The 26,229-nt window shown below is 36.9% G+C and overlaps 1 protein-coding gene across 8 annotated transcripts in view; it reads left to right on the top strand.

Moving 5' to 3' along the window:
- Window positions 1-26,229, top strand: part of LOC100029463 (proton-coupled amino acid transporter 1-like) — a 91,894-nt gene that overhangs the window by 48,110 nt on the left and 17,555 nt on the right. For 5 of the 8 annotated variants that reach the window (XM_007473902.2, XM_007473906.2, XM_056811485.1 and 2 more), the window contains 5 exons: window positions 9,062-9,157; window positions 12,854-13,012; window positions 14,596-14,680; window positions 15,952-16,173; window positions 18,615-18,713. In XM_007473902.2, coding sequence (XP_007473964.1) covers window positions 9,062-9,157; window positions 12,854-13,012; window positions 14,596-14,680; window positions 15,952-16,173; window positions 18,615-18,713 — 661 coding nt within the window. Of the gene's footprint in view, window positions 1-7,018; window positions 7,108-9,061; window positions 9,158-12,853; window positions 13,013-14,595; window positions 14,681-15,951; window positions 16,174-18,614; window positions 18,714-26,229 lie in introns of all 8 variants that reach the window. The other 3 variants (XM_056811487.1, XM_007473903.2, XM_007473907.2) reach the window with 3 other exon arrangements.

Below are 26,229 nucleotides of genomic sequence, written 5' to 3'. Positions count from 1 at the left end.
GTTTTCCTTATGTCAAACTTAGATTTTCTAAGTGGCACAGTAGATGGAATGCCAAGCCTGAAGTCAGGAAGTCCTGACCTGAGTTCAAATCCAGCCTTAGATACTTACTCTATGACCCTGGGCAAGTAAGTCACTTAACACTGTTAGCCTCAGTTTCCTCATCTATAAAATAAGCTGGAGTAGGAAATTGCAAACTACTGCAGTATCTTTGCCAAGAAAACTCCAAAAGAGGTCACAGAGTAGGACACAACTGAGCAAGATTTTCTTATTCATAATCCACTGTTTCTGGCTCTTCCCTTTGGGACCAAACCTAATCCTTCTTCCACAAGATGAGTCTTTAAGTACTTAAAGACAGATGTCATGCTCTCTCACTCTTCTCTCTTCCAATCTAACCTTCACAGTTCTTTAACCAAACTTCATACAACATGAACTGAAGGCCCTTCAGCTTTCTGGTTGATCAGCCCTGTACTTTCTCCAGGTTATCAAAGTTCTCCAATATGAACAAAGTACTGCAGATGTAGCCCTAGTATGGCAGTATTGTCAGTAAATAAACATTTATTATGTGCCTTTTGTATGCCAGGTATTATGCTAAGTGCTGGAGATACAAATACAAATTAGAAAGACTGTTCTGGCTGATGGTTTGGGGCTTACAGATAGGGATATTCATGTTACAGAATTATATCAGTGGCTTGCTGTCACTATGGTTGGCATATTCAGGTGACCACAGATCACACTGACATGACAAAGACATCAACCACTCTCAGGTTTTCCACTGCAGGAACTCTAGTATGTGGACTATTTAAGTAGGATCTATGGGCTGGCTTATCTTAGAGGTGCATGATCCTGCCTGCTTTTTTCTTGCACTTTTTCCTCCTCTTAAAATTCTTAACCTGACAGTTAACTATTTTTTTAAACAATATTTTATTTGATCATTTCCAAGCATTATTCATTAGAGACAAAGATCATTTTCTTTTCCTCCCCCCTCCCCTCTCCCATAGCCGATGCATGATTCCATTGGGTATCACATGTGTTCTTGATTCAAACCCATTTCTGTGTTGTTGGTATTTGCATTGGGGTATTCATTTAGAGTCTCTCCTCAGACATGTCCCCTTAACCCCTGTAGTCAAGCAGTTGGTTTTCCTCGGTGTTTTTACGCCCACAGTTTGTCCTCTGCTTGTGGATAGTGTTTTTTAGATCCCTGCAGATTGTTGGGGGACATTGCATTGCCACTAATGGAGCAGTCCATCACCTTCGATTGTACCACAATGTATCAGTCTCTGTGTACAATGTTCTCCTGGTTCTGCTCCTCTCGCTCTGCATCACTTCCTGGAGGTTGTTCCATTCTCCATGGAATTCCTCCACTTTGTTATTCCTTTTAGCACAATAGTATTCCATCACCAACATATCTGACAGTTAACTATTGCTTCTATTCATTATCCTCCACCTTTGAACGTGTTTTCCCTTTGTTCTACCACCACGCGCATCCTGCTAGTCTTCAATCCTATCACCCCTACTCTGTGCTCTTTCTACTTTTATGTTACTGAAAGAAGTCATGAAACTATATTGACTCTATTCCTTATCAACTCACATTATATAATCTCATGGAGGGGGAGCATCTCATTTCTCCTCATCTTCTCCTTTCTTTTCAAGTCCCCAAAACCATTCACAAAACTCTCTTTCCCTAAGAAGACCTCATTTCTTCCTTTACTTAGAAAATAAAAGCCATCACTGTAACAGTTAAAGTTGAGGGGAGACTGAGGCAGGTAGAAATTAGTTTCTCTCTGCAAGGAGTATTATATTTTTTAGAGGTTTATTAAGGATTAAGGATTAAAGAAAATACAGGATAAGGAAAACGTGCCTAGGCCAGAGGCCTAGACAAGACCTCACCTACATTATGGAAAGAACTACATCTGCCCCAAAATGGAAGTACAAAAGAGAGAGAGAGAGAGCTCAAAAGCCTTTGCAATCAGCTTAAGTACCTTCTCGATCTCGCCCATCTCAGAATTCCATGAGATTACAAAGCATTTTGGGGAAGAGGAGCAAGGACTTGTGGGGATTGAAGTCCAGAGTTCAAATCTCAATTTTACATTTCCCCATTAAAACGATCCTCTGGGAAGAAGTCCTTCCCCAAAGGATCATAAAAACACAATCAATTTAAAGATTACAATAATTTGAGGATAAGAAAAAAAAACAATAATTGCTGAACGCATTGACAAAAAGCCAGTTAAGGGGCAGTCCCCTTTGGCATGAAAGTATACATACAAATAAATGTTCAATTAACCACACCCAAAGTTCAATTTTGTGCAACTTGTGGTCTGGAGGCATCTTCATTATGTCTTCTCCAACAGTTCAGTTTCTGGGTTCAGAGAGGTAGCATCTTCTTTACCTAAAATTCATCTCAAAAGGGATTTAAGCTTTGCAATTTAAATAATGATATTTTTTTACATTCCCCCCATTAAGAGGGTGATTTTTAAAAAAAAGGTTCAATTAGGGATGCATGGCTGAGGTATGAGGTATATGAATCAATTGACAAGAGAAATTAAAAAGATATCAGAAAAATCAAAAAGAAAAGAAAAAATTTCTGGATGAAAATATAGACTATCAAAGTCTTATGTGTAAAAATTCCAAGTAAAAGAAAAATAAATCTATAACAGGTCCTTCAATCAGGGCCCAATTAAAATGATCTAAGCAATGATGCATTTAGCCAGTCAATAGCCAGGAATACAGAAAAGTACCACACTATGAGAGGCAGAAAAGGGGACCAGATTATAGGAGCCAAGGTTTTGGGGATACTTGTCTGTGAGTATCTTCAGAATGAGTGTGGACACAAGGAAAGCCTATGTCTAACAATGTTAAACACAGTAACCTCGAGTCTTCACACTAGGTTCAAGACCATTGTATTGGCCTAGAAGTGCATCAATCCATCCTGGATTGGCCTTTCTTTGGCACTGTGCAATGGCTCTTGTGTGTATATCTTGTCCTGGAATCAGACAGAATCATTAAGCAAAGTCCCATAATTTATTAAATAATTAGTGGCATCATTTTTATAGTCACAAGCCTTTTTGGGCATGCATTAGCAAATGTATCTTAAACTTATATTACTGAAAAATAAAAAAGTTTAAAGAAAATCTTAATGCTGGTGACATGTGCTTGAAATATAAAAAAGAGAGAAAAAACAAATAGTATATTTCACATGCAAGAAAAATATAATAATAAAAGAGCTTTAAAAAATTCAAAAATATAGCTTATAATCATTGACACTCTGTGTCAGCTAAGAAAATAAAGATTACAAGGCTTTCTCACCAAAAATGAGATCCATTTCCTCTTAATGTGGCCATGATCACTGTGAGTAGAAGTCAAATGAATTGAACAAGGTTAACAATTTTTTCATTTTTAAAAATACAGTAGTACAAATATGTAGATATCAATTTCCCCAAAATTCTCAATAGCCCAATTAATTACAATAGCAAACAAACACACTTTCACATTTCACATAAGTTGTGGTATGGCATTTTTTTAAAGCCTATGAATTGATGGATATTTGTCACAATTTTTACAAATGTAGCAATCTTTCAACCTTGGTATTCAAACATATTTTTTAAAACAAAGTAAAACTCATCTTGGGTTAAGAACATAATCAAGAAATCTATATATCATTCTGGGGCAAGTAAAGTAGTGAGCTGAAGAGTATAAATAAAGGGGTGCTCCTTTTTTTGGAGGCTTATAGGGATACAAATGCCCTGAGATTAACTGCCCAACTTCCATTCACATATTTAGAAATTCGGTAAGGTTGGGGGTTATAAAATATATTTCACTTCAGCTAGTATTGGCCTTACCTCATGGTAGGGGCAGGCAAAAATAACCAGAGATTATTAAAAAAAATTCCAAAAATCATATTTAAAAAACCCTTAAAATCATTTGAGGTATTTAGCACATTAAATTTTTCCAAGGTTGTTATACAATTATAACCAGTTCTGAAGAAGTCCATCTATCTCTATGACAATTTTACAAAGGCAAAATAGAAAAACTGTTTTTTCATATATGGGCTTATTCAATAATATTTTTTTCAGCACAGTTATAGGGGAAAAACAACAGAATTTAACAGTAGTTAACTCAGTACATTTAAAATAAATGCAATCAACCTTCAGTGTAACAGAATAATATTCAATCCAGTAATATATGAATTTCAAATCACAAAGTTATATCTTAAACAGAACAATCAGGAAATGCAATAGAAATACAGAGATTTTTTATAAACCATTGGAGTCTGAAATGCCTTAGAACCTCCAGTCTTTAGGTTCCTTGGGTTCTTATCCATTTAAATGTCTATTGTCCAAAGGCAGAGTGGTAAGGGCTAAGCAATGGGGTCTGAGTGATCTGCTCAGGGCCACACAGCTGGGAAGTATCTCAGGCCAGATTTCAACTAGAGACCTCCCATCTCTGGGCCTGGCTCCCAGTTCGCTGGGCCACCCATTTGCCCCTTCAAAGTTAAAGTTGAATCTTTGGGCTGAGTCTGCTCCCTGACAGGCAGGTGAAGTCAATGAAATTACCAGAAGAGTCAAAAGGTATCCTTTTAAACAGCCCATTGCTATTAAGTTTCTGTTTGAAAAATCTGTTTCTTCTCTCTCCCTTTTTCTCTCTCCCCTGATATGATACCTCCTCCTGCCCCAGTCCACCTGGAGCCCAGGCCGCCCACTCGGAGCCTTAGCCTAAGGGAAAATTACCCATTCTCCTTTCCCTCTCGTCTCTCCCCTTCGCCCATGTGGCCAACACCATTACCAGCTGGATGCAATGAGTCCTGAGTGATCTGCTCCAAGAATCTGGGTGATGAACCGACTGGGGTCACGCTAGTGGGTCTGGGGCACAGAAACAGGCAGGCAGGGCTGGGAGATCAGGTACCAGGTGATTGCAATCTTGGTTGAATCAGGTCTGGATTGGGGGCTGAATGCCCCCAGGCAAAAGGGGCTGAGCCGGGTGGGGTGGGCGGCAAACACAATAGGTCTGAGAAGATTGACAGTTTTTTCTCCCGAAGTGGTTACGCCAACTGTAACAGTTAAAATTTAGGGGGAGACTGAGGCAGATAGAAATTAGTTTCTCTCTGCAAGGAGTATTATATTTTTTAGAGGTTTATTAAGGATTAAGGATTAAAGAAAATACAGGATAAGGAAAACGTGCCTAGGCCAGAGGCCTAGACAAGACCTCACTTACATTATGGAAAGAACCACATCTGCCCCAAAATGGAAGTACAAAAGAGAGAGAGAGAGAGAGAGAGAGAGAGAAAGAGAGAGAGAGAGAAAGCTCAAAAGCCTTTGCAATCAGCTTAAGTACCTTCTCGATCTCGCCCACCTCAGAATTCCATGAGATTACAAAGCATTTGGGGGAAGAGGAGCAAGGACTTGTGGGGATTGAAGTCCAGAGTTCAAATCTCAATTTTACATCTCTCTTCGTGCTCTTTTCTCCTATTCCACAGCTCAATGTCCTCTACATTTTTCATTGACCTCTCCTTTGTCACCAAGGAATGAGGGATCTCTTTTCAATTCGTTGAGGTTAAACCCTTGACCTTGATCTTCTCTCCTCTTGTAGGTTGTCCCATCAGTTATTACCTCAATTTTCCTAATCTTCAGTTAATCTCTATGTATGCTATTGGCTACAAATGTACCCAGGGTTCATATATTCCTGGATCAGAAATTTGGAACCGTAAGGAATCTTAGAGACCATCTAATTCAACTCCTTTGTTTGATAAATGGGGAAACTGATGCCTAGGGAGATTAAGTGATTTGCACAAATTCACAGAAGGATTAAAAACCAAGGTGGGATATGAACCCCCATCTCTGACTTTAGCAGTATTCTTCTTAATGTACCACATTGCTTCTTCCTCAAAAAAGAAAAAAATACTTTACCTGAGTCTGCCAACCCCTCAAATCTTGCTATACATCTTCTCCCTTCTATTATCTATCTCAAGGAAGAATTATCTACCCTTACTGGCTCTACTTCCTTCCTACCACCCACTTACTTCTCAGACCTGTGTAATCTGGCATTTGGCTTCTCTACTTCCCTGAAGCTGTTCTCTCAAAGCTTACCCATGCTTTATAAAATTCCATGTATTTGTAGTTTTTTTCCCAGCATATTAATATTCCATTGCCTTCATGTATAACAGTTGGTATTGCCTTTCCTCAATCTAAAAGAATCTTTTTGGTTTCTAGTTCTTTTCTATCACACACACAAAAAAAGGTGTTACTATGAATATTTTTCTATATATATGGAATCTTTCTTTCTGCCTTCAACCTTCCTGGGATGCATACTCAGTAAAGAGTCAAAGGGTATGAAAATTTTATTTATTTTTAACCTAATTTCAAATGTCTCTCTAGAATGGTTGTAACAATTTACGTCTTCACTAACAGTATATTGGTGTTTCTTGCCTTCCACTGCCCTCTCCAACATTGACCATTCCCAATTTTTGTCATCTTTTCCAATTTTCTGGGTGTGGGGTAAAACTCTAGAGCTTTTTTGATTTGCATTTCTCTTATTAATTATTTGCAGGAGTCTTTATATCATTATTAATAACTTGCACTTCCTTTGAAAGCCATTTATTTGTGTCATTTGATCCCTCATGCACTGAAGGATACACTTCTTATACAAGGGGATTAATTCTCTATATTATTGAGATATCAGACTCCTATCAAAGATATTTGATGTAAAGCTTTCCACAGTCAACAACTTTTCTTCTTATCTTAGTTATGAGTATTTTATTCCTGAAAAAAGTTTCAATTTCTTATAATTGAAATTATCCATTTCATCCCTTAAGGTTAAGAAATCCTCATGGGGACTGGAACTTCTCTTTTTATTCATCTTATCTAATCCCTTTATCCAGTAAGTCAAATATTTAATCCAGAAGAATGAGAAAACAATTATTCTAGAAAAATTGGACATACAGTAGGATCCCTAATGGAGAGGGAACAAACCAATTCTGATCTTCTTTGTATCTTTGATTGTAGCTGTTCTGTTCTCTCTTCCCTAGATGCCTATTTCCTGCCTGTCCCACAATGAGATTGTTGTTGTCGTTTCACTCATGTCCAAATCTTTGTGGCCCCATTTGGGATTTTCTTGGTAAGGATACTAGGTTTGCCATTTCCTTCTTCAGCTCATTTTACAGATCAGAAAACTATGGCATAAGTCATTTAATGATAGGAAAATACTTAAATAAAAATAATTAATTAATTTTTTTTAAAGAAAGAAAACCATGGCAGAGTTAAGTACTTTTCCAGGTCACATAGATTGTAAGTATCTAAGGCTGGATTTGAAGATAGATAGTCATGATTCCAAAGCCAGTGTGTCACTGTGCTGCCTTTGCCCACAATGAGATCACATCATCTAAATACTGTATGTTTCCCTTCTAGTCTTGGTTCATTCAGCTGGAGCACCATTCTGCCCTCACCCCTATTTTGCTTAACAGTTTTAGCTGTGACTTGGACAAAACCATAATTGGAATACTTAACAGATTTGCAGCTGACATCAGGCTAGGAGGGACAACAACAAAAATAACTAGCATTTATTTATTTGAAGAGTTGCAAAGTGCTTTATAAACATTATCTCATTTGATCCTCTCAACAACCTTTGAAGATAGGTGCTATTGTTATCCTCATCTTACAGAAGAGGAAACTGAGGCAGATCGAGGGGTTTTTTTTGTTTGTTTGTTTTTTTAGTGACTTGCCTAGGATCACATAGCTTATGTTTGAGGCTAGATTTGAATTCATGTTTTCCAAGGTAGAACTCCAAGTCAAGAGTTCAACCCACTGCACCACCTAAGCTGCCCTAGGATATCTAATACATACTCCAGATGACCAAGTCAAAATCCAAAAAGATACAGACTGAAACAATGGACTGACTATAATAAGATGAAATTTGACAAGGATAAAAGTGAAGGTTAGCACATGACCAAAATCAGCTCTACCACTTCATAAGAGATGTGGCTAGTCAGTAATTCATCTGAGAAGTCTGTGGGATTTTAGTGACTACAGATTGAATAGGAATAAAAAGCCTAATGGGATTGCCAAACAAGTGAAAGCATCCTTAACCTGTCTGAATAGGAGTCTGGTGTTCAGGAAGAAAGAGACAATAGTTGGGTTGTGGCTCTTCCCTGAGATCATAAGATCACATCTCAAGTACAGAGCCTAGTTCTGGACATCCTGATTTCCAAATAAAGATAATCAGAGAAGCAAGAGGACTAAACACTGTGAAACATGAAGATACCTTAAGGAAAATGAGAAGAGAAATAGGATGGAAGGGAGCCAGGATAAATGTCTTCACTTACATGAAGGGCTATCTTATGGAAAAGGAATTACTAACTTGTTCTGCTTTGCCCCAGGAAATGGAACTAGGGCAATTGAAAGAAGTTGAGGACTTGGCATAAGGGAAAACTTGATAACCATTAATAGAGCCATCCAAAAGTGGGATGGGCTGCTTTAGGTGGTAATGTTAATAATAATGATGCATATTTAATAGCACTTCAATGTTTATGAAATGCTATATTACATTATGCCACTTGTTATCATATATTCTATCTTATAGGGTTTTGAAAATAACAAATGAGAGATAGGTGCTGCCATTATGCTTATTTTATAGTTGAGGAAACTGAAGTTTCTGCTGAGTTCTTTCCCATCTTTGGAGCATTTCCAGTTGAGGCTAGTTGTTGTATTTGACAGGGCCCCTTCCAAAAGGATTCCTGCTCAGAGTCAGGGTTGGCCTGGATGAATTCTACTACTAAGATTCCAAGATCCTAAGAGTCCAAGATTCTAGGTTTCTAGAAATCTATGCTCTTGAATAATACACAAATGGCCTGGGATTAAATTGCTTACCATCAGCAAGTGAGGGGTGGGAGGGGGCAAGATGGTTCAGATTTTATAATTTTGGGAAATGTATATTGAAAATTATCACATGTAATTGGGAAAATAAAATATCTTTGAATTAAAAAAAAATAAAGCTATGCTTTTCCACTCCCTAATTACCATAGGTTTTGGCTAAACCAGCTGACAACTAATGTTTATATTTTGTCTCCCTCCAGGATGCAACGGTCCTTTGTGGACTATGGAGACTCTGTGATGTATGGAATGGAAGCCAGTCCCTTCTTCTGGCTTCAGAGGCATTCTACGTGGGCAAGGTAATGCCCTCCAAATCCCTCCCCCTCAATAGGCATATAACATGCATTAAGACCCTCCTAAGAAACCTGTTTAGTTTCTTGATCTTAGGAAGTAGAAAAGCAATGAGCATCATTGATGTCTACTGCCTAGAAAATAAGATGCTGACCTGGGGAGCCTTTCAGTTTTCTAGAAGGGAACTATTGTCCTTTCTTTTCATACCATCAAGGAGTTACTTGTTTTCCTATTCGAATGAAAGCCTTGAATTTGTAAAACAAATTATAACTATTATTATTATAAATACTATTATTAACAATAGCATCAATGAGTTATTTATTATACCAATAACTATTATTAATAATGCCATCAACAATAATAACGGTGGCATTAAATTATTATGCCAATGTTATAGCAATAATAAGTATTGTTAGTGATAAATTTTTTTAAATTTATAATTTTCTTTATTTTATTTTAATAACCAACTTTCACATCAGTTTTCCAAAGTTATATGATTCATGTTGTCTCCCTCTGATCTTTCCTTCCCCCTCCCAGAGTTGACAAGTAATTCAGTCTGGGTTATACATGTATTATCAAGCAAAACACATTTCCATATTACTGATTTTTGTAGGTGAATAATTTTATAAAACCAAGACCCCAAAACATATACCTAAATAGTCATATGTTAAATCATATATTTTCATCTGCATTTCTACGCCAACAGTTCTTTCTCTGGAGAGAAGTACAATTGTTAATAATATTAATACGTTATTAAACATAATATATCAACTATTTTAATGCTATAATTCACAATAATATTAATAGTATTAATAGCAGTTACTTATTATATAAAAATTCATTTTTCAGCCTTTTGCAATAATAATTATCAATATTAATCCCTATGATCAATATAACAATAAATAACCAGGGCATCATGGAATACTGGAAAGAACACTGCATTTGGTTTCAGAAATCTAGGTTCAAATTTTGGCTCTGCTACTTAATCTGCATGACCTTAGACAAGTTACTTGCCTCCTGTGGGCCTTAGTTTCCTCTTCCCTAAAATGAAAGAATTAGACTCAATGATTCTTTAGGTTCTTTTCCTTCTCTAAGCTTTATGGTCTTGTGATAATAATAATAAATTAATAAATGAATGACAGACTTAGATAGTAACCAGATCTTACACAATATTAACAAAATTCAAGGTCATCACTCTAAGGAAACTATAGAAAGATGAACACTTCTTTGTTCAAAGAGGAGACTAAGGAACTGATAGATGTTCCCAGGCCTCAAGACAAACATGAAAAATATAGAGACACTTGGGGAACAAATAGGTAGAGCTTCCTAGAGGAACAGTTAAAACTAACAGCATACACACTGTGGGATTTGCTGGATTTAATTGAGAGTCATTTACCCCTAGATGAAGCCTCTGAATTAGGTAAAATCCAGGAGGAGACTCGCCTGCCCTTTATGGGAGGATTCCACGTAATACTAATACCTTGTAATAACAGCTGAATCAAACATTTGCTTACAAAGAGGTTTAGGGGTAGTGATTCTGAAAGAGGTTTTGACCACTAGAAATCACAGAAAAAAAATTGTTTTTAAGAAACCTGAACTTATCATTGGAAACATATGTCTCAGCATATTATGCCCAGAAGAAACAAAGCCACATATCACTGCATGTTGCAAAAATGTAACACTTAGCCAATGTCCTGGAAGACATAATAAAGTGGCCAGAATTATTCAATTGAAGGTTGCTTTTTCATAGACTAACAAAGAATATTACAAATACCTGCCTCAAAATATACTGGAGAACTCAACCAAATAGCTGTAGTGGAAATGGAGTATTATGAAAAGTGAAATTGTTGTCTATAATTGCCCAGAAATACCACTGATCAATAGAAAATATAAGGTCGTAGTCTACAATGAATACTCCTAACTCCAAACAACTTTCAAAATTATAGATTTACTGGAAGAAGTAATAGAAGGAAATAGGCTGGGCTAAATGTCATCCTTGTCGTCTTCTCTACCCAAGTTATCTTGTCAAAACTTTAGAGAGCTAACAGAAGATAAGGTTATCTGCCAAGACTTTAAGTCATAAAAAATCATTCTATGTACCTGTTCAATAATCTGTATAACATTAAATGTAAAATCATAATAGTAGGATAATAATTTGTCCTAAGATCATTTTTACCTGAAATCCATCAAAAGTTTCTGTACAAACAAAACCAATGTACCCAAGATTAGAAGGGAAACATCAAATTGGGAGAAAACATTAACCAAGGTAATAATAATTAGTAATAGTAATAATAAACATTTAGCACTTCCAGGTTTATAAAAGGATGTTATTCACAGTGACTCTGGAGGTAGTTAGTGCAAGTACTATATAAGTATTCCTGCCATTTTATATATGAGGAAACTGAGGTTCTGAGAGTAGCTCTCAAAGTCCTATAACTAGTATATGTTAGAACTTGGCTTTGAAACTACACCCCATAGTCTGACTTGAATACATTCTGCGACTCTGCAAACCCAGTTCTTCTGACTCCAAATGCAAAGGTTTTTTTCCACTGTCCAGAACTTAAACCCACATCTCCTAACTCTTAACTACAGTGTTCTCTCTACTTTGCCAAATGGATTCTCCCCAGATTAAAAGAATTAATTTTTCCTTTTAAATTTTCCTGGTTTAGTATCTCAGAAATTGACAGAGGTCAACAGACTACTGCATTGACCAATTTAAAGGGAAGGAATCAAAGTCACGATGGCCCCAAGGCCCCTGCAGATTCCCTGGGGGGGAGGGAAACTATGTCCTGGGATGGCTGGGCTGTCTTGCAGAGGCAGAATGGTTCTTCTCCATCTCCCTTCTCTTCTTCCAGTTGCTTCATCTCATCAGCAGCCCCATGACAGCCCCTGACACTGAGCACACTGTGAGAGCTTGTGCCAAAGTTGGCAGCTGCACCAGGGTAGGCACTGTGGGAAAACGCAGTCTTAATAGCATCAATGAAATGTTTCCTTCAAATTCCAGTTCCTTTGTAAACTTTAAAACATTACATAAATGTTAGTTAAGAGACAGCAAGGGGCTTTGGAAAAGCCCCTTGAGTCCAGGAAACTTGGGTTCAAGTCCTATGACACATCTGTGACCATGGTCAAATTACATAAACCTCTCAGGATCCAAGATGATTCTCTAAGACTAGCATCAGGTCAAGGGGAAGAAAGTACTCGATTTGGAATCGTAGGGCATGGGACTGACACCTGTCATTGAAACCTACTTATGTGACTTGGACAAATCACTTCTTCTCTGGGCTTCAGCTTCCTCATATGTAAACAAAGGGACCTCCAAGGTCTCTTCCAGCTCTAAATCTATAATCTTATAACTCATAAATTAGAGATTAATTGATCGATAGAAATTATTCAACACCAGCAGTTCCTACACAGTGGAGATCACAAGTTCCAAATTAATGTGAGTTTCATTTGTATTTTACATATATTAAAATTTATTATATTAGTATGAGTATATATTATACATACTAAATAGTATTAGATAATAAAAGTATGTTATATTAAGCATATTAAATTGTACTCCACAGAAGGATAGACATTTAGACAAAAACTTACATAACTTAAGGATAACGTTTCCTCCCTCCTTTCTAATTATCCTAACACCACAAACCCTCTAAGATTCCCTACACCCACTTCTTGCATTTCTTTAAGCATTTCTTTTTTAGATTACATGGCAAGATAATCAAGCTGCTCCTTGGACTTATGCTTCATAATCAGAACAGAGCTATTGATCTGGGATATTCTTCAAAGCTCTCTTCCTGCATTGTAGGACTTGCCGATAACCAACATGGAACTTGTGAGCGTGATGTACCCATGAGCTTGGGGTGTGAAGTGACTTTTGTTGTTGTGTCATTTCAATCATATATGTCTCTTTGTGACCCCATTTGGGGTTTTCTTGGTCAAGCTAGTAGAGTGGTTTGTCATTTCCTTCTCTAGTTCATTTTATAGATGAGGAAACTGAAGCCAACAGCATTAAGTGAGGAGCAATTCTAGGACCTCATTTGTGTGACCCTCAAGAAGAAAGGGCCCCTGTTATAAAATGATATAATATTTGTAAAATACTTAGCACACTGGGGGCATTGAGGTGGCTCAGCAGGTCTGAAGAATCCTGGGTTCAAATCTGGCCTCAGATACTTCCTGAGTAAATCACTTAAGCCCCATTGCCTAGCCCTTACTGCTCTTCTGCCTTAGAACCAATACATAGTATTGATTCTGAGATAGATGGTAAGGTTTTTTTAAAAAATGCTTAATACAGTGCTTGGCACCTAGTAGGCACTTAATAAGTACTTATTCCCTCTCCTACTCCCACCCCTAGAAACCCTCTCTTTGCCTATGAGGTAGAGAGAGATAGGGAGAAACAACCTGGAGAAAATCATAGAAGATCCAAATTGAAACTTACATCAGATTGTACTTAGCCCAATCCAGACCTGAGCAGGAGAGTCCAAGGGAGGCTTTGATCTGGTGGAGCCAGCTTGTTATAAGGCCAGAGGGAGTAGAGGGAAGCACATATGGGCATCATTCTGATCCCACTGATACAGCCCTTTTGGATAGGTCAAATGTCTCCTAGCCATAAGAGAATCCAGTAATCTTTTAAAAGTGTAAGGTTGTGGGAAGGAGGCCCAATCAAGTCCTCCAGCCTTACTTCAACTTGTTGCTTGCCATTGGCAGTTAGATGAGAACTGGAGAGGCAGAAAGATTTTTTTAATAGACCATCTACACAAAAGTTATTTTTCAAGGAGGAAACTGCCATTCAGAGAGTGATTTGACTGAATGCACACACTGTGTGTTAGCTGCAGTCAGGACAGAAAAATAAATTACCCAAATGTCTGTCAAACAAGGTTTCTTCACTTTTTTAATGCCATCTACTGCTTTGACCTAGACTGGTTCTCAGAACAATGTTTTCAAATACAGAAAATAAAATATATAGGGTTTCAAAGGAAACAGATCATATTGAAATACTATTATAAAAATATTTAAAGACATGTTCATGAACCCCAGGTTAAGAACTCTTGCAAGTATAAAACTGTCTGCATTATTACATGTGTTCTTCCCACAACCTGGAGAGGGGCAGAGATTGTCCTATTCCCATTTTATAGGTAAGAAAATTGAGGCTGAGAGAGGAATTCCTCTGCAAATTAGCTGCAGAGCTTAGACTTAAGCCCCAGTTGCTTTTGTCTCTCAGCCCACTGCTAGTCTAGTCATGCCAAATTGCTTCCAGTGGATGTGAAGAAGGATGGGAAGATGTGAGGATGAACAGAACCTTAGTTGAGAATCATAAACATGTAGAAAAAAAAAGACTTAAACAAATTAAAAAAAAAAAAGAATCTAAACTGCTAAAACTTCTTCAATTCCCTCTTCAAAATGTGAAAAAAAGTGATTGTTCTCTGTCTGTTCCTGCCCTCCCCAGGCATCTCGTGAGGTCCTTGCTAATCATTACTCAGCTGGGTTTCTGCAGTGTGTATTTTTTGTTTCTGGCTGACCACTTTAAGCAGGTAAAGTTATGACAAAGGAGAATAGGAGGTCGGTGGGATTCAAAGGGACCTCCTTTGCACGACTGCTGGCAAAGATGGGCCAGGCTGGCATTAGACCAAGATAGGGCATTGCCTGGAATGTAAAGCACAAATGAGGGCAACTCTTTCAGCTGACATTTTTTTAAATAAGTGAATAATCTTATAATACCAATACCCCAAAACATAAACCCAAATAAACAAGTGAAAAATCGCATGCTTTAATCTGAATTTATATTTCCAACAGTTCTTTCCCTGACGGTGGATAGCATTCTTGTCCTAAGACCCTCAGAATTGTCCTGGGTGACTGTATTGCTGAGACTAGCTAAGTCTATCACAGTTGATTATTCCATATTCCATATTGCTGTTACTGTGTACAGTGTTCTCCTGGTTCTGCTTATTTCACTCTGCATCAGTTCACATAGGTCTTCCCAGCTCTTTATGAAATCATCCTGTTCATCATTCCTTACAGCACAATAGTATTCCAACACCATCATATGCCACAATTTCTTCACCCATTCCTCATCCCCTCAGTTTCCAATTCTTTATCACCACAAAAAGAGCAGCTATAAATAAATATTTTTGTACAAATAAATCCTTTCTCATTTAAAAAAATCTGTTTGGGATACAGAACTACTAGTGGTATTACTGGATCAAAGGATATGCATTGTTTATAGCCTTTGGGCATAATTCCAAATTGTCCTCCAGAATGGTTGGATCAGTTCACAATTCCACCAGCAATGCATTAGTGTCAATTAACTCTTTATAAATGCATACCTTTTGAAAGCCAAAAGATTCTAAGACCTATAGAGGTTTATAATTTGCTGAGTCAACTTGCACTTATTATTGTAGTTCCACACAAATGCCATGATTTTCAAACCTTGCAGAGAATGCTCAAACACTGCCCCTGCTCCAGCAAATGAAAGGACCCAAAATTGAGCCTTTACAGTATACCTTTCACCCCATCTGGTTGCCCATGGCCATCTTAGACAGATGCCTGGAAGATTTGTGCTCATGGGATAGCTAAACATTGTCCTTCTTCTAAACAATATTGCATGGAACCTTCCACAGATCCACTGCTTGTCTTTCATAATGATTCCTTGAGGAAATTCCATACTTTTCTTTTAGTTACATCTCTTCCAGACTAAAAGTCAGGATGTTTTTTTCTTTATTTTCCTTAAATCCTTTCATTGCCACTTATATACATTCTTCCAGCAGTCACATTTTCTCCCCTCTTTTTCTCTCTCCTGCTTTAGATGGCAGAAACCTCTTCCATCAGTCACTCCTGCAAGAAAAATGAGACAACAATGATGGAAATTCCACCTTCTCTTAATTTGCACCTCTACATGCTTACCTTTCTACCCTTTGTGATCCTTCTGGTCTTTTTCCATAACATACTAATGCTGGCCATCTTCTCCACTGTGGGTGATATTGCCATCCTGGCAGCGGTGACCTTGATCTTCAGCTACATTATTCAGGTACTTTCCCAAAGTTATAAGTGGGTCCTTTTGGATGAGAAGTTGCAAGGGTTAGAAGTCACAAGTGACCATTCTTTAATTCTATGGTCTGGCTCTGTGTTTGTGGGAAGGGAGAAGGGTGAGAGAGATGGGAAAGAAAATGAAGGTGATATAAAAAGAGAAAATATTAATATGGATCTATTTGGAAAGAATCATGATTGAGATATATAGCAACATGCTCAATGTGCAGTTTGGGGAAATTAAAGAATTATAAAATGTTAAAGCCAGAAGTCATCTTAGAATGGAGAATATAAGTCTATGAACCCCTTTTCAGAATAATCTTTTTTTAAACTCTTACCTTCTACCTCAGAATAATCTTTTTTTAAGGGGAAAGTACCTACTTGTACATAAATATTTGTAGCTGTTCTTTTTGTGTTGCCAAATAATTGGAAATTGAAGGGATATCTCTTAATTGGGGAATGGCTGAACAAATTGTGGTACATGTTGGTGATGGAATACTATTGTGCTATAAAGAATAATTAACAGAATGATTTCAGAAAGAGCTAGAAAGAACTACTTGAACTGATGCAGAGTGAAATTAGCAGAACCAGCAGAACATTGTCCAGGTAACTGCAATACTGTGAACAGTCAAATGTGATAGACTTTGCTGCTAACAGCAACACAATGATCCAGGACAATTCTGATGACTTATGAAAAAGAATGCTAAACACCTCTAGAGAAAAAACTGTTGGAGTCAAAATACAGATCAAAATGTGATTTTTTTCACTTAAGTTTATTTGGGTTTTTATCTGGGGGTTTGGATTTTATATGATTATTCTCATAAAAATGACCGATATGGAAAAATGTTTTGCATAATAATATATGTATGGCCCAGATCAAATTGCTTACTAGGTCAGGGAGGGGAGAGGGAAGGGAAGGGAGGGAGGCAATTTAGATCATATACTTCAGAAAACTTATGTGGAAATTTTTTATTACATGTAATTGGTAAAAATAAAATATCTTTAATAATTTTTTAAAGAATCCCAAAATAGATCATTAAAGAGATTGTCAGTAAACATCTAGAAAAAATTACAACAAACCTGCAAAACTTCATAAAAATATTTTTTAAATTCTTACCTTTTGTCATAGGATAATTTTTTTCAAACTCTTACCTTCTGTCTTAGAATCAATACTATGTAGAAGAGCAATAAGGGTAGGCAATAGAGATTAAATGATTTACCTAGATTCACACAGCTAGGAAATGTCTGAGGTCAGATTTGAACCTTAGTCCTCCTGTCTAGACCTGACTCTCGATAATCCACAGAGCCACCTAGCTGCCCCCAAGAATCTTTTCAAAAGCAGAAAGTAAAATACAATAGATTAAAAGGAAACTAATTACACTGAAATGCAATTATCAAAATATTTTGTAAAAAACAAGCTCATGGTCTCCATCCAGATGAAGAGCCACCATTATAGAAGTTCTTTCAATTGTGAAATAAAGGGATTGGACTGGAGGTTCCCTGAGGTCCTTTCCAGCTCAAAAATTCTATGATTTGATCCTGAGATCATAGAGCTAGAGATAGAAAATATCTCAAAAGTTCCCTGACTTTGCAATTGTGGAAACTATGGCCTAAGGAGATTAAGCAATATTGCAATATAATTTGTTGCCTTTTAATTTATTCATCTATCTCAAGTCTTTCCCCATTCTGATCCATCCTTCAAATAGATGCCAGTGATTTTTTCTAAAGAGCTTGTCTGACCTAGTGATTCTTCTACTCACCAAATTCCAGTGGCTCATTATTACCTGTGAGATCAAACATAAACACCTCTGTTTGGTAATTAATGTCATTCCCAAATGACTTCTCATCCAGCCTTGCCAGACTTATGACATGAGTGGCCCTTCAGGCACACTATAATCCAGACAAACTGGTCACCTTATTGTTTCTCACACATAGTATTCTAACTCCCATCTCCAAGCCTTTGCATTAGCTGTCCTCCATGCCTAGAATATAGTTTTTTTTCCTTATCTCTGGCTCTTAGAAGTCCAAGCCCCTGTCAAGGTTCAACTCAAGTTCCACCTTTTACATAAAGCCTTCTCAACTTCCCAGCTGCTAGTAACTGCTTCCCTATTAACTTATATCTATATCTGTCTTCCTATCTATCCATCTCTTTCTTCTCTCTCTTTCTCCCTCTCTAAGATTATATATACATGACATTCCAGCTAGATTGTAAGCTCAAAGGCAGTGTTGGTTTCACTTTTGACTTTGTACCCTGAGTTCCTAGCACATAGTAGGCTCCTAATGCATGCTTGTTGACTGGTGAGTGACTTGCTCAATCACACACTTAAATGGTCTTAAGTTGAAGCTTGATTTACATTTTGGGATATCTTCCTTGTAACAAAAAACTCTATTTTATATTCTGATGTAAGCGAATAACTTGTCATCACTGTTCCTTTTTTCCAGGACCTACCAAATCCTAAGAACCTGCCTTGGTCAGCAAATTGGCAGTCATACACCTTGTTCTTTGGGTCAGCCATATTTTCACTTGAAGGCATTGGCGTGGTAAGGTTTGAACTGGAACCAAAGCTGAATGTTCATTGTGTATTGATATCCTCCTCTTGAGGAATTCTTTGTTTTAGAGGCTTAACTAGGCCTATCACAGAAAATGCTAAATATATATGTAAACTATATATTATATATGCATAAACATATAAATATTATGTTAATATATAACACAAGAATAATATATAATTAGTTGATAAAAGTATCTATTACATAATTTGTAATATTGACATGTTATATATACATATATAAATTATAACATATAAAGTATAACAAACTATACATATGAATATATTTAATATTCTTTGTAACAAAGAAGTAAAAGCAAAATGGATGCCCATGTGGTATATAGATGTAATAGAATATTATTGTGAAGTAACAAATGATGAATATGAGGAATTCCAAGATACATAGGAACTAGCATATGTCTCTGTTATGACAGTGAAATTTGGAAATGGCTTTTCAAGTTAAAAGACTGGTGCATTGGGATGAAGCCACAACCATAGCTGATGATATTGGTTTTTGGCAGTATCCATGAACTATCATTATTGTCTATTGAAAGTACTCTACAGATTTCTTTGGCATCTCTGGGAAAGTACAGAATACTGGACAAGAGGGTGGGTAATATAACTACATTATCCTTGGTGTTTTCTTATCAGCAGAGCTTTCCAAGTTCCCTAGAAAGATATCCAGGGAATGGGGGTATGTTAAGTGATCAGTAAACATTTGAGTTCTATTAAAGTCCAACCGCCTTTCTAAAGAAAAAAGGGAGAAGAACTATGGCCAGTGTGGTGAAATTATTTTAGTGAAAAAGTTCTTCTTTAGTTATTGCCATAGTCACATCACCAGGAGATGGGTACAAATCTTTGGCCACCTTCTGAGGTCTCCATAAGAAATGATGAGATAGTTTCAGAGAATCCTGTGGACATTTATATGAACTAAAGCAGAGTAGATTGAGCAGAACCAGAACAGTGTACACAGTAACAATAATGTAAAGAAAAACAACTCAGAAAGACTTAAAAACTGATTTATGCAATGATCACCCACCATTCGAGAGTATCAGTGAAGAAGCATTACTACCCACCTCCTGACAAAGAAGTTAATGGCTCCAAGAAAAAGAATGAAACAAACATTTTTAGATATAATCTAATGTGAGAATTTGTTTTGCTTGCCAGTATATTTATTACAAAGGTTTTGTTCTTGTTTTTCATTGGGACAGTGTGAGGGGGAAAGAGGAAATTAGAAAAATTTTTGATGTAAAAAAGAAAATTGCCAGAAGGAACTGCAAACAAGCAAGACATCTTTGAAAGTTACATGTTAAATTCATTATAGACTTAAAAAAGAAAGACAATCTATACATAATAGTGATTCACAATTGTGTAAAACGTTGTCCTTCTCTTATACAGCATATTTAGAAATAATTTTATTTGATGCTCATTAAGTTTAGATTTTTTTTTAAAGGAACAGGTGATGGGAAGTGCCTCAGATGATGGATTTTGATTGAGATAACTCTAACAGACTGAAAGGCAGGAACAGTTTCTAAGTTACTCACAACTGAAAAAAAATCTATTGGAGAGGAAGACAACCATGTAAAAGATGGTTGGTGGAAGAAATAAAAGTTAGCTTTATGGATCCAAGTGCTAAGAGCACAGATATTGGAGACCAGTGGGCACAAGTCCACTAAACAAGTCCAGGCTATGAAGGTTGCATTCCAAGAGTTCTCACTTCTACTGAAAATGGTCCAATTAAGCTCAGGTGCCAAGGGAAAAAAACTCTGAGATCTTGACCAAAGAAGGGGTTGGTTAACCCCTTTTAAAAACAAAACAAAAAAAATGATGAACATTTTAAGTTTGAGTGCACTTAAGAATAAAACCAAACTTTAAGATTCTAGAGACTATATAGTTCTTCCTGGAGCCTCTATTTTGTGGAAGAGCCCATGTAGGAATATGTTAGTAAATGTTTAGCAACTAGCTTTCAGGGCAGGGGGGAGTGGAAATATATACATAATACACTTTGAAGTTTAAACTGCATCATTAGTATTTTATCCATAATATTATTAAACCTAGACAATTAAGGGGAAAAAAGATAAATAAATCCAGCCTAACTTGCAGTATTCACTTTTCCAAGGTATAAATGCTCACATTCAAAATTTAACAATAGGCTCTCCAGAGCTTCTTAGAACGGGCTCCAGCTCACTGCTAGAACTAATTCAATCTTCATTCTTCTCCCAGTCCTGTTTCTGACTTCCTGGACTTTGAAATCATGCATCTAGAGGCAAATAGATGGCTCAGTGGATTAAGAGTCAGATCCAGAGAAGGGAAGTCCTGGGTTCAAATATGACTTGGACTTAAGACCTGAAGGTCAGCTCCAGGGAAGAAGAGAGAAGAGAAAGGAAGCATCCACATGGATGAGAAATGGACAGGGTTGAGGGGTCTGTGAATGGGATCACAGATTCCACTTTATTGAGTTTACAGGTCCAATATTTATAAGAAAGTATGCACTAGTGACTAAAGAAGCATTATATCATTGAAAGCCAATCAGGAATTGTAGACATTTTTATATCGTTAGCCAATTGTGAGTTATGAGGGTATCAAAGAGATGGGCAGGTGTAATTCGATAATTATAGAATACAAAGGGTTTTTGGTCTTAGCATGCATGTGTCCATGAAGATACAGCTCCAAGGTCTCTTGCCTAAAATAGTGCTAAGCCTTGCAAATATAGCTCAAAGTTTTGCTTGTTTGAGGAGTTTGACCAGACAGCTAGAGCCCACTTGAGGAATGACTTGACTTAATATCTTGGAGCTACCATAGTTTTCTTGAAATCAGCTTTTCCAAATGATCTCAGAGCAAAAGTTTAAGCCTGCCTTTTTTCCTGCTTTACCTCAGTGGACCCAAGGTGTCTTTATGGCTCTGTCATCAAATGCTTCCTAGTTGTGTGATTCTGGGCAAGTTGCTTAATTACCATTACCTAGCCCTTACTGCTTTTCTCCTTGGAACTGATAGTATCAATTCTAAGCAGAAGGTAAATGCTTGTTGTTGTTGTTGTTGTTGTTGTTGTTGTTGTTGTTGTTGTTGTTGTTGTTGTTGTTGTTGTTGTTTTAAATCATCATCTGCTATCTTGACCTGCAACTTGCTTTAGTTCCTGGGGCTTTCTGCCTCAGGAACATCCTACTATCTACTCCACTTCTACTACTGGTGAATTCCTTCTGCAGCCTCCATCTTATGGAAGACCCCAGAATGCCATGCTTTCATTCCCTTCCAGCCCTGTTCTTGGCATTCTGGACTTCAAAACTATTCCCATCAGCTGGTACCCTCATATTTTCTTAGTACCTCCCCCCTCACATCCTTTCTGCTCCCTTTTATTGTCTTCCTGCATTAGAATGTAAGCAACTTGAATGCAAGAACTGCATTTCTCTTTATCATAATTTTCAACCCCAGTCTTAGCACAGTGCCGGGCACATAGCAAGTACTTAAAGGCCTGTATCCTTCTCATAGGTATTAGAAATGGGTAAAGGGCAAAGGGGTTGGGGATAGAAATAAGCTTGGCCAATGTTTATCCCTTGACTAAAGAAATTGAGAAGAATGAGGGAATTATTTTTTATTGAAAAAAATTTTTAATTGTAAAAAAAGCCCAACTCATCCAGTAATAGGAGGATTATCAAATAAATTTTGACATTGTTATAAAATAGAATACTATAATAAATTAAAATGAGCATGAGGAATATAAGTGCAACCCAGCACTCAGCAACCCAAGTTTGGGGTTTAAATGGGTTGGGTTCAATCTTGGATATGGCCCCCCAAATTATATTTTTCTGGATTGTTTTGCTCTCATTTAGTTTCCCTTGGGAAACACCAAAATAAAATCTCAGAATATACCTCACATATCATATTTAATTCTTCACAGATCTGGGTAAAACAACTTTCAAGTTCCATGTAACAACTCACAGAGAATATCTAGTTTCTTCAGTAGTCAATAAGTGATTATTACTATATAATATTTCTCTTCAAGTGAGTTCCACTTCCCCCCAAGGGCTTTTTATATAGCACCCTAAATTCAAAATGCCTCCCCGAGACTTGGACTCTCCTCAGAAGGAAAATGTACTCATTAAAGAGGAAACCCTTTCCCATTGGACCTATCCTTTCTGAAAAATTCATAATAATGGCAAAAAACAAAGTCTAAGTCTTTTGCTACCCAAAATTGTGGCTTAGGCCAGAGCTGTTCTTCCAGCTTCCACAAGAGTCTGAGACTGTTTAGAAACTCCCCTGCTCTAGACATCTAGGTAACTCAGTGGATAGGGAGTCAGGTCTGGAGACAGGAAGACTTGGGTTCAAATATGGTCTCAGACACTTCCTAGCTGTGTGACCTTGGGCGAGTCAACTTAACCCCAAATTGCTGAGCCCTTAGTTCTCTTCTGCCTCTGAACCTATACTTTGCTTTTAATCACCCCCTCCACTTTTGCCCCCTCCCTTAATTTTCTTATTTCCCTTCTACTTCTCTGTAGGGTAAGACAGGATTCTATACCCCAATGAATGTGACTGTTCTTCCCTCTCTGAGACAATTCCAATGTGAGTAAGGTTTAAGTATTGTACAATAGTAGTCCCTTCCTGCCCACTCCACCCCACCCCACCCCTGCCCATGCCTCTTTATGTGATATACACTGCATTTTACTTCTCTCTTCCCTTTTCTCTTAGTACAGTTCTCTTTCACTCCTACTTTTTTGGGCTTTTTTTATATATCATCCTAAATAGCTACTACCACATCCTCTATCTATGTATACATCTTCCAACAACTATGATAATGATAACAATTTCTTTTTTTTATTTTTTTAAGCCCTTACCTTCCATCTTAGAATCAATACTATGTGTTGGTTCTAAGAAAGAAGAGCAGGAAGGGCTAGGCAAAGAGTGTTAAGTGACTTCCCCAGGGTTACAGATCTAGGAAGTGTCTGAGTCCAGATTTGAACCCAGGACCTCCCATCTCTTGGCCAGGCTCTCAATCAACTGAGCCACCTAACTGCCCCATGATAACAATTTCTAAGAGTTACAGATATCACCTTTCCATATAAAAATATAAACAATATGACCTTATTGAAGCCCTTATTTATCTTTTTATGCTTCTCTTGAATTTTGCATTTGGACATCAGATATTCTGTTTAAGTCTGATCTTTTCTCCAGGAATGCTTAGAAATCTTCTATTTTATTAAATGACCATATTTTCCCCTAAAAGAATATAGTCAGTTTAAACAATTTTCTCTTAATTTTATTCCAATAACAAATTTATACGTTTTCCAAAGTTATATGATCCATTTTGTCTCCCTTACCTCTTGACTCCCCCCTCCCAGAGTGACAAGCAATTCCATTGGGTTTTACATGTATTATCACTCAAAACATATTTCCATACTGCTCATTTTTGAAAGAGAGTAATATCATAGAACCAAAACCCCAAATTATATACCCAAATAAACAAATGGTAAGTCATATGTTTTCATTTGCATTTCTACTCCAATTGTTATTTTTCTAGAGGTGGATAGCATTCTTTATCATAAGTCCCTCAGAACTGTCTTGGATCATTGTATTGCTGTTAGTAGCAAAGTCTATCACATTTGATCATCCCAAAATGTTTCAGTTACTGTGTATAATGTTTTCCTGATTCTGCTTATTGCATTCATCATCAGTTTACATAGATCTTTCCATTTCTTTCTGAAAGCATCCTGTTCATCATAACTTATAGCACCATAGTATTTCATCACCATTGTATATCAGAATTTATTCAGCCATTCCCCAATGAGGGACATCACTTTAGTTTCCAATTTTTTGCCACCACAAAAAGCGCAGCTATAAATATTTTTGTATGAACAGGTCCATCCCCATTATAAACCTAGTAATAATTGTATTGCTGGATCAAAGGACATGTATTATTTTAAAGTCCTTTGGGCATAATTCCAAATTGTCTTCCAGAATGGTCAGATCAATTCACAACTCCACCAGCAATGCATTAGTGTCCCAAATTTGCCTCATCCCCTCCTACATTTATTATTTTCCTTTACTATCATATTGGCTAATCTGCTAGGTGTAAGGTGATGCCTCAGAGTTGTTTTAATTTGCATTTTAGTAATCAAGAGGGATTTAGAACATTTTTTCATATGATAGCTTTGATTTCTTCATCTGAAAACTGCCCATTTATATCCTTTGGCCATTTATCAATTGGGGAACGACTTGGTTTCTTATAAATTGACACAGTTCTTTATATATTTGAGAAATAAGACCTTTATCAGAGAAATTTGTTATAATTTTTTTTGCTGTTTGTTTTTTCCTTTCCTTTCAAACTTGGTTGCATTGGTTTTATTTGTATAAAAACTTTATAGACAGTTTTGATGGGTAGGTGATTCTTGGTTGTAAACTCTGTTCCTTAACCTTCCAGAACATCATATACCAAGCCTTCCAGTCCTTCAATGTGGAAGCTGCCAGATCCTATGTAATCCTGACGGGGGCTCCATATCTGAATTATTTCTTTCTTTGCTGCTTGTAGTATTTCCTTCTTGTTCTGGAGCCCTTGAATTTGGTGATAACATTTCTGGGTATTGTCAGTTGATCGTGAATTTTTTTTCAATTTTCATTTTACCCTCTTGTTCAAGAATATCAGGGCAATTTTCTTGAATAATTTCTTGTAATATGTCTAGGCTTTTTTTTTTTTTTGGTCATGACTTTCAGGTAATACATTAATTCTTAAATTGTCTTTCCTGGATCTATTTTCTAGTCAGTTATTTTCTCTATGAGACATTTTATATTTTCTTCTGTTTTTTTATCCTTTTGATTTTGTTTTATTGTTTCTTGATGTCTTATAAAGTCATTCACTTCTATTTGCCCAATTCTAATTTTTAAAGACTGGATTTCTTTCATGATCTTTTGATCCTCCTTTTCCACTTGGTCCATTCTACTTTTCATGGCACTCTTTACTTCACTGGATTTTTTTAGATTTTTAAGAAATCTTTTTATTCATTGTATTTTTATTCCTCTGTTTCGAGTTGACCAATTTTGATTTTTAAGCTGTTATGGTCTTTTTGCATTAATTTCATTTCTTTTCCCCATTTTTAAAGCCCTTTTTGAGTTCTTCCAGAACTTGAGACCAATTCCTGTGTCTTTTTTTTTTTAAGTTTTGCAAGTAGTTGCTTAGATCTCATCATCCCCTGTTGGTTCTGTTCTTTGCTCTTTATGCCCTTTGGAATTCTTGAGGGTTAAGTATTTCTTTAGCTGTTTGCTCATTTTTTCAGTCTTTTTTTGCCTGTGGACTGGGAATTCTGAAAGTTGCTAGCTGATTCTGTTTCCTTTGCTGCTGGCTGGTAGGGATCAGCACTGTGAGCTATTTTGCCTTGGGGCTATGTTTTCACCACAGTAGTGCAGGCTTGAAAAAGCCCAGTGATATATGGAATTCTGGACCTTGCTACAGACTGGTGCCAAGGCCTGGGACTTAAAGTCTGAGATGCTCTTTTGTTGGTGGAACCCACATCCCAGGATCC

The sequence above is a fragment of the Monodelphis domestica genome, chromosome 1, assembly GCF_027887165.1.
Source record: "Monodelphis domestica isolate mMonDom1 chromosome 1, mMonDom1.pri, whole genome shotgun sequence".
NCBI lineage: Eukaryota > Metazoa > Chordata > Mammalia > Didelphimorphia > Didelphidae > Monodelphis > Monodelphis domestica.
This window is presented reverse-complemented; position numbering and strand designations above follow the sequence as displayed.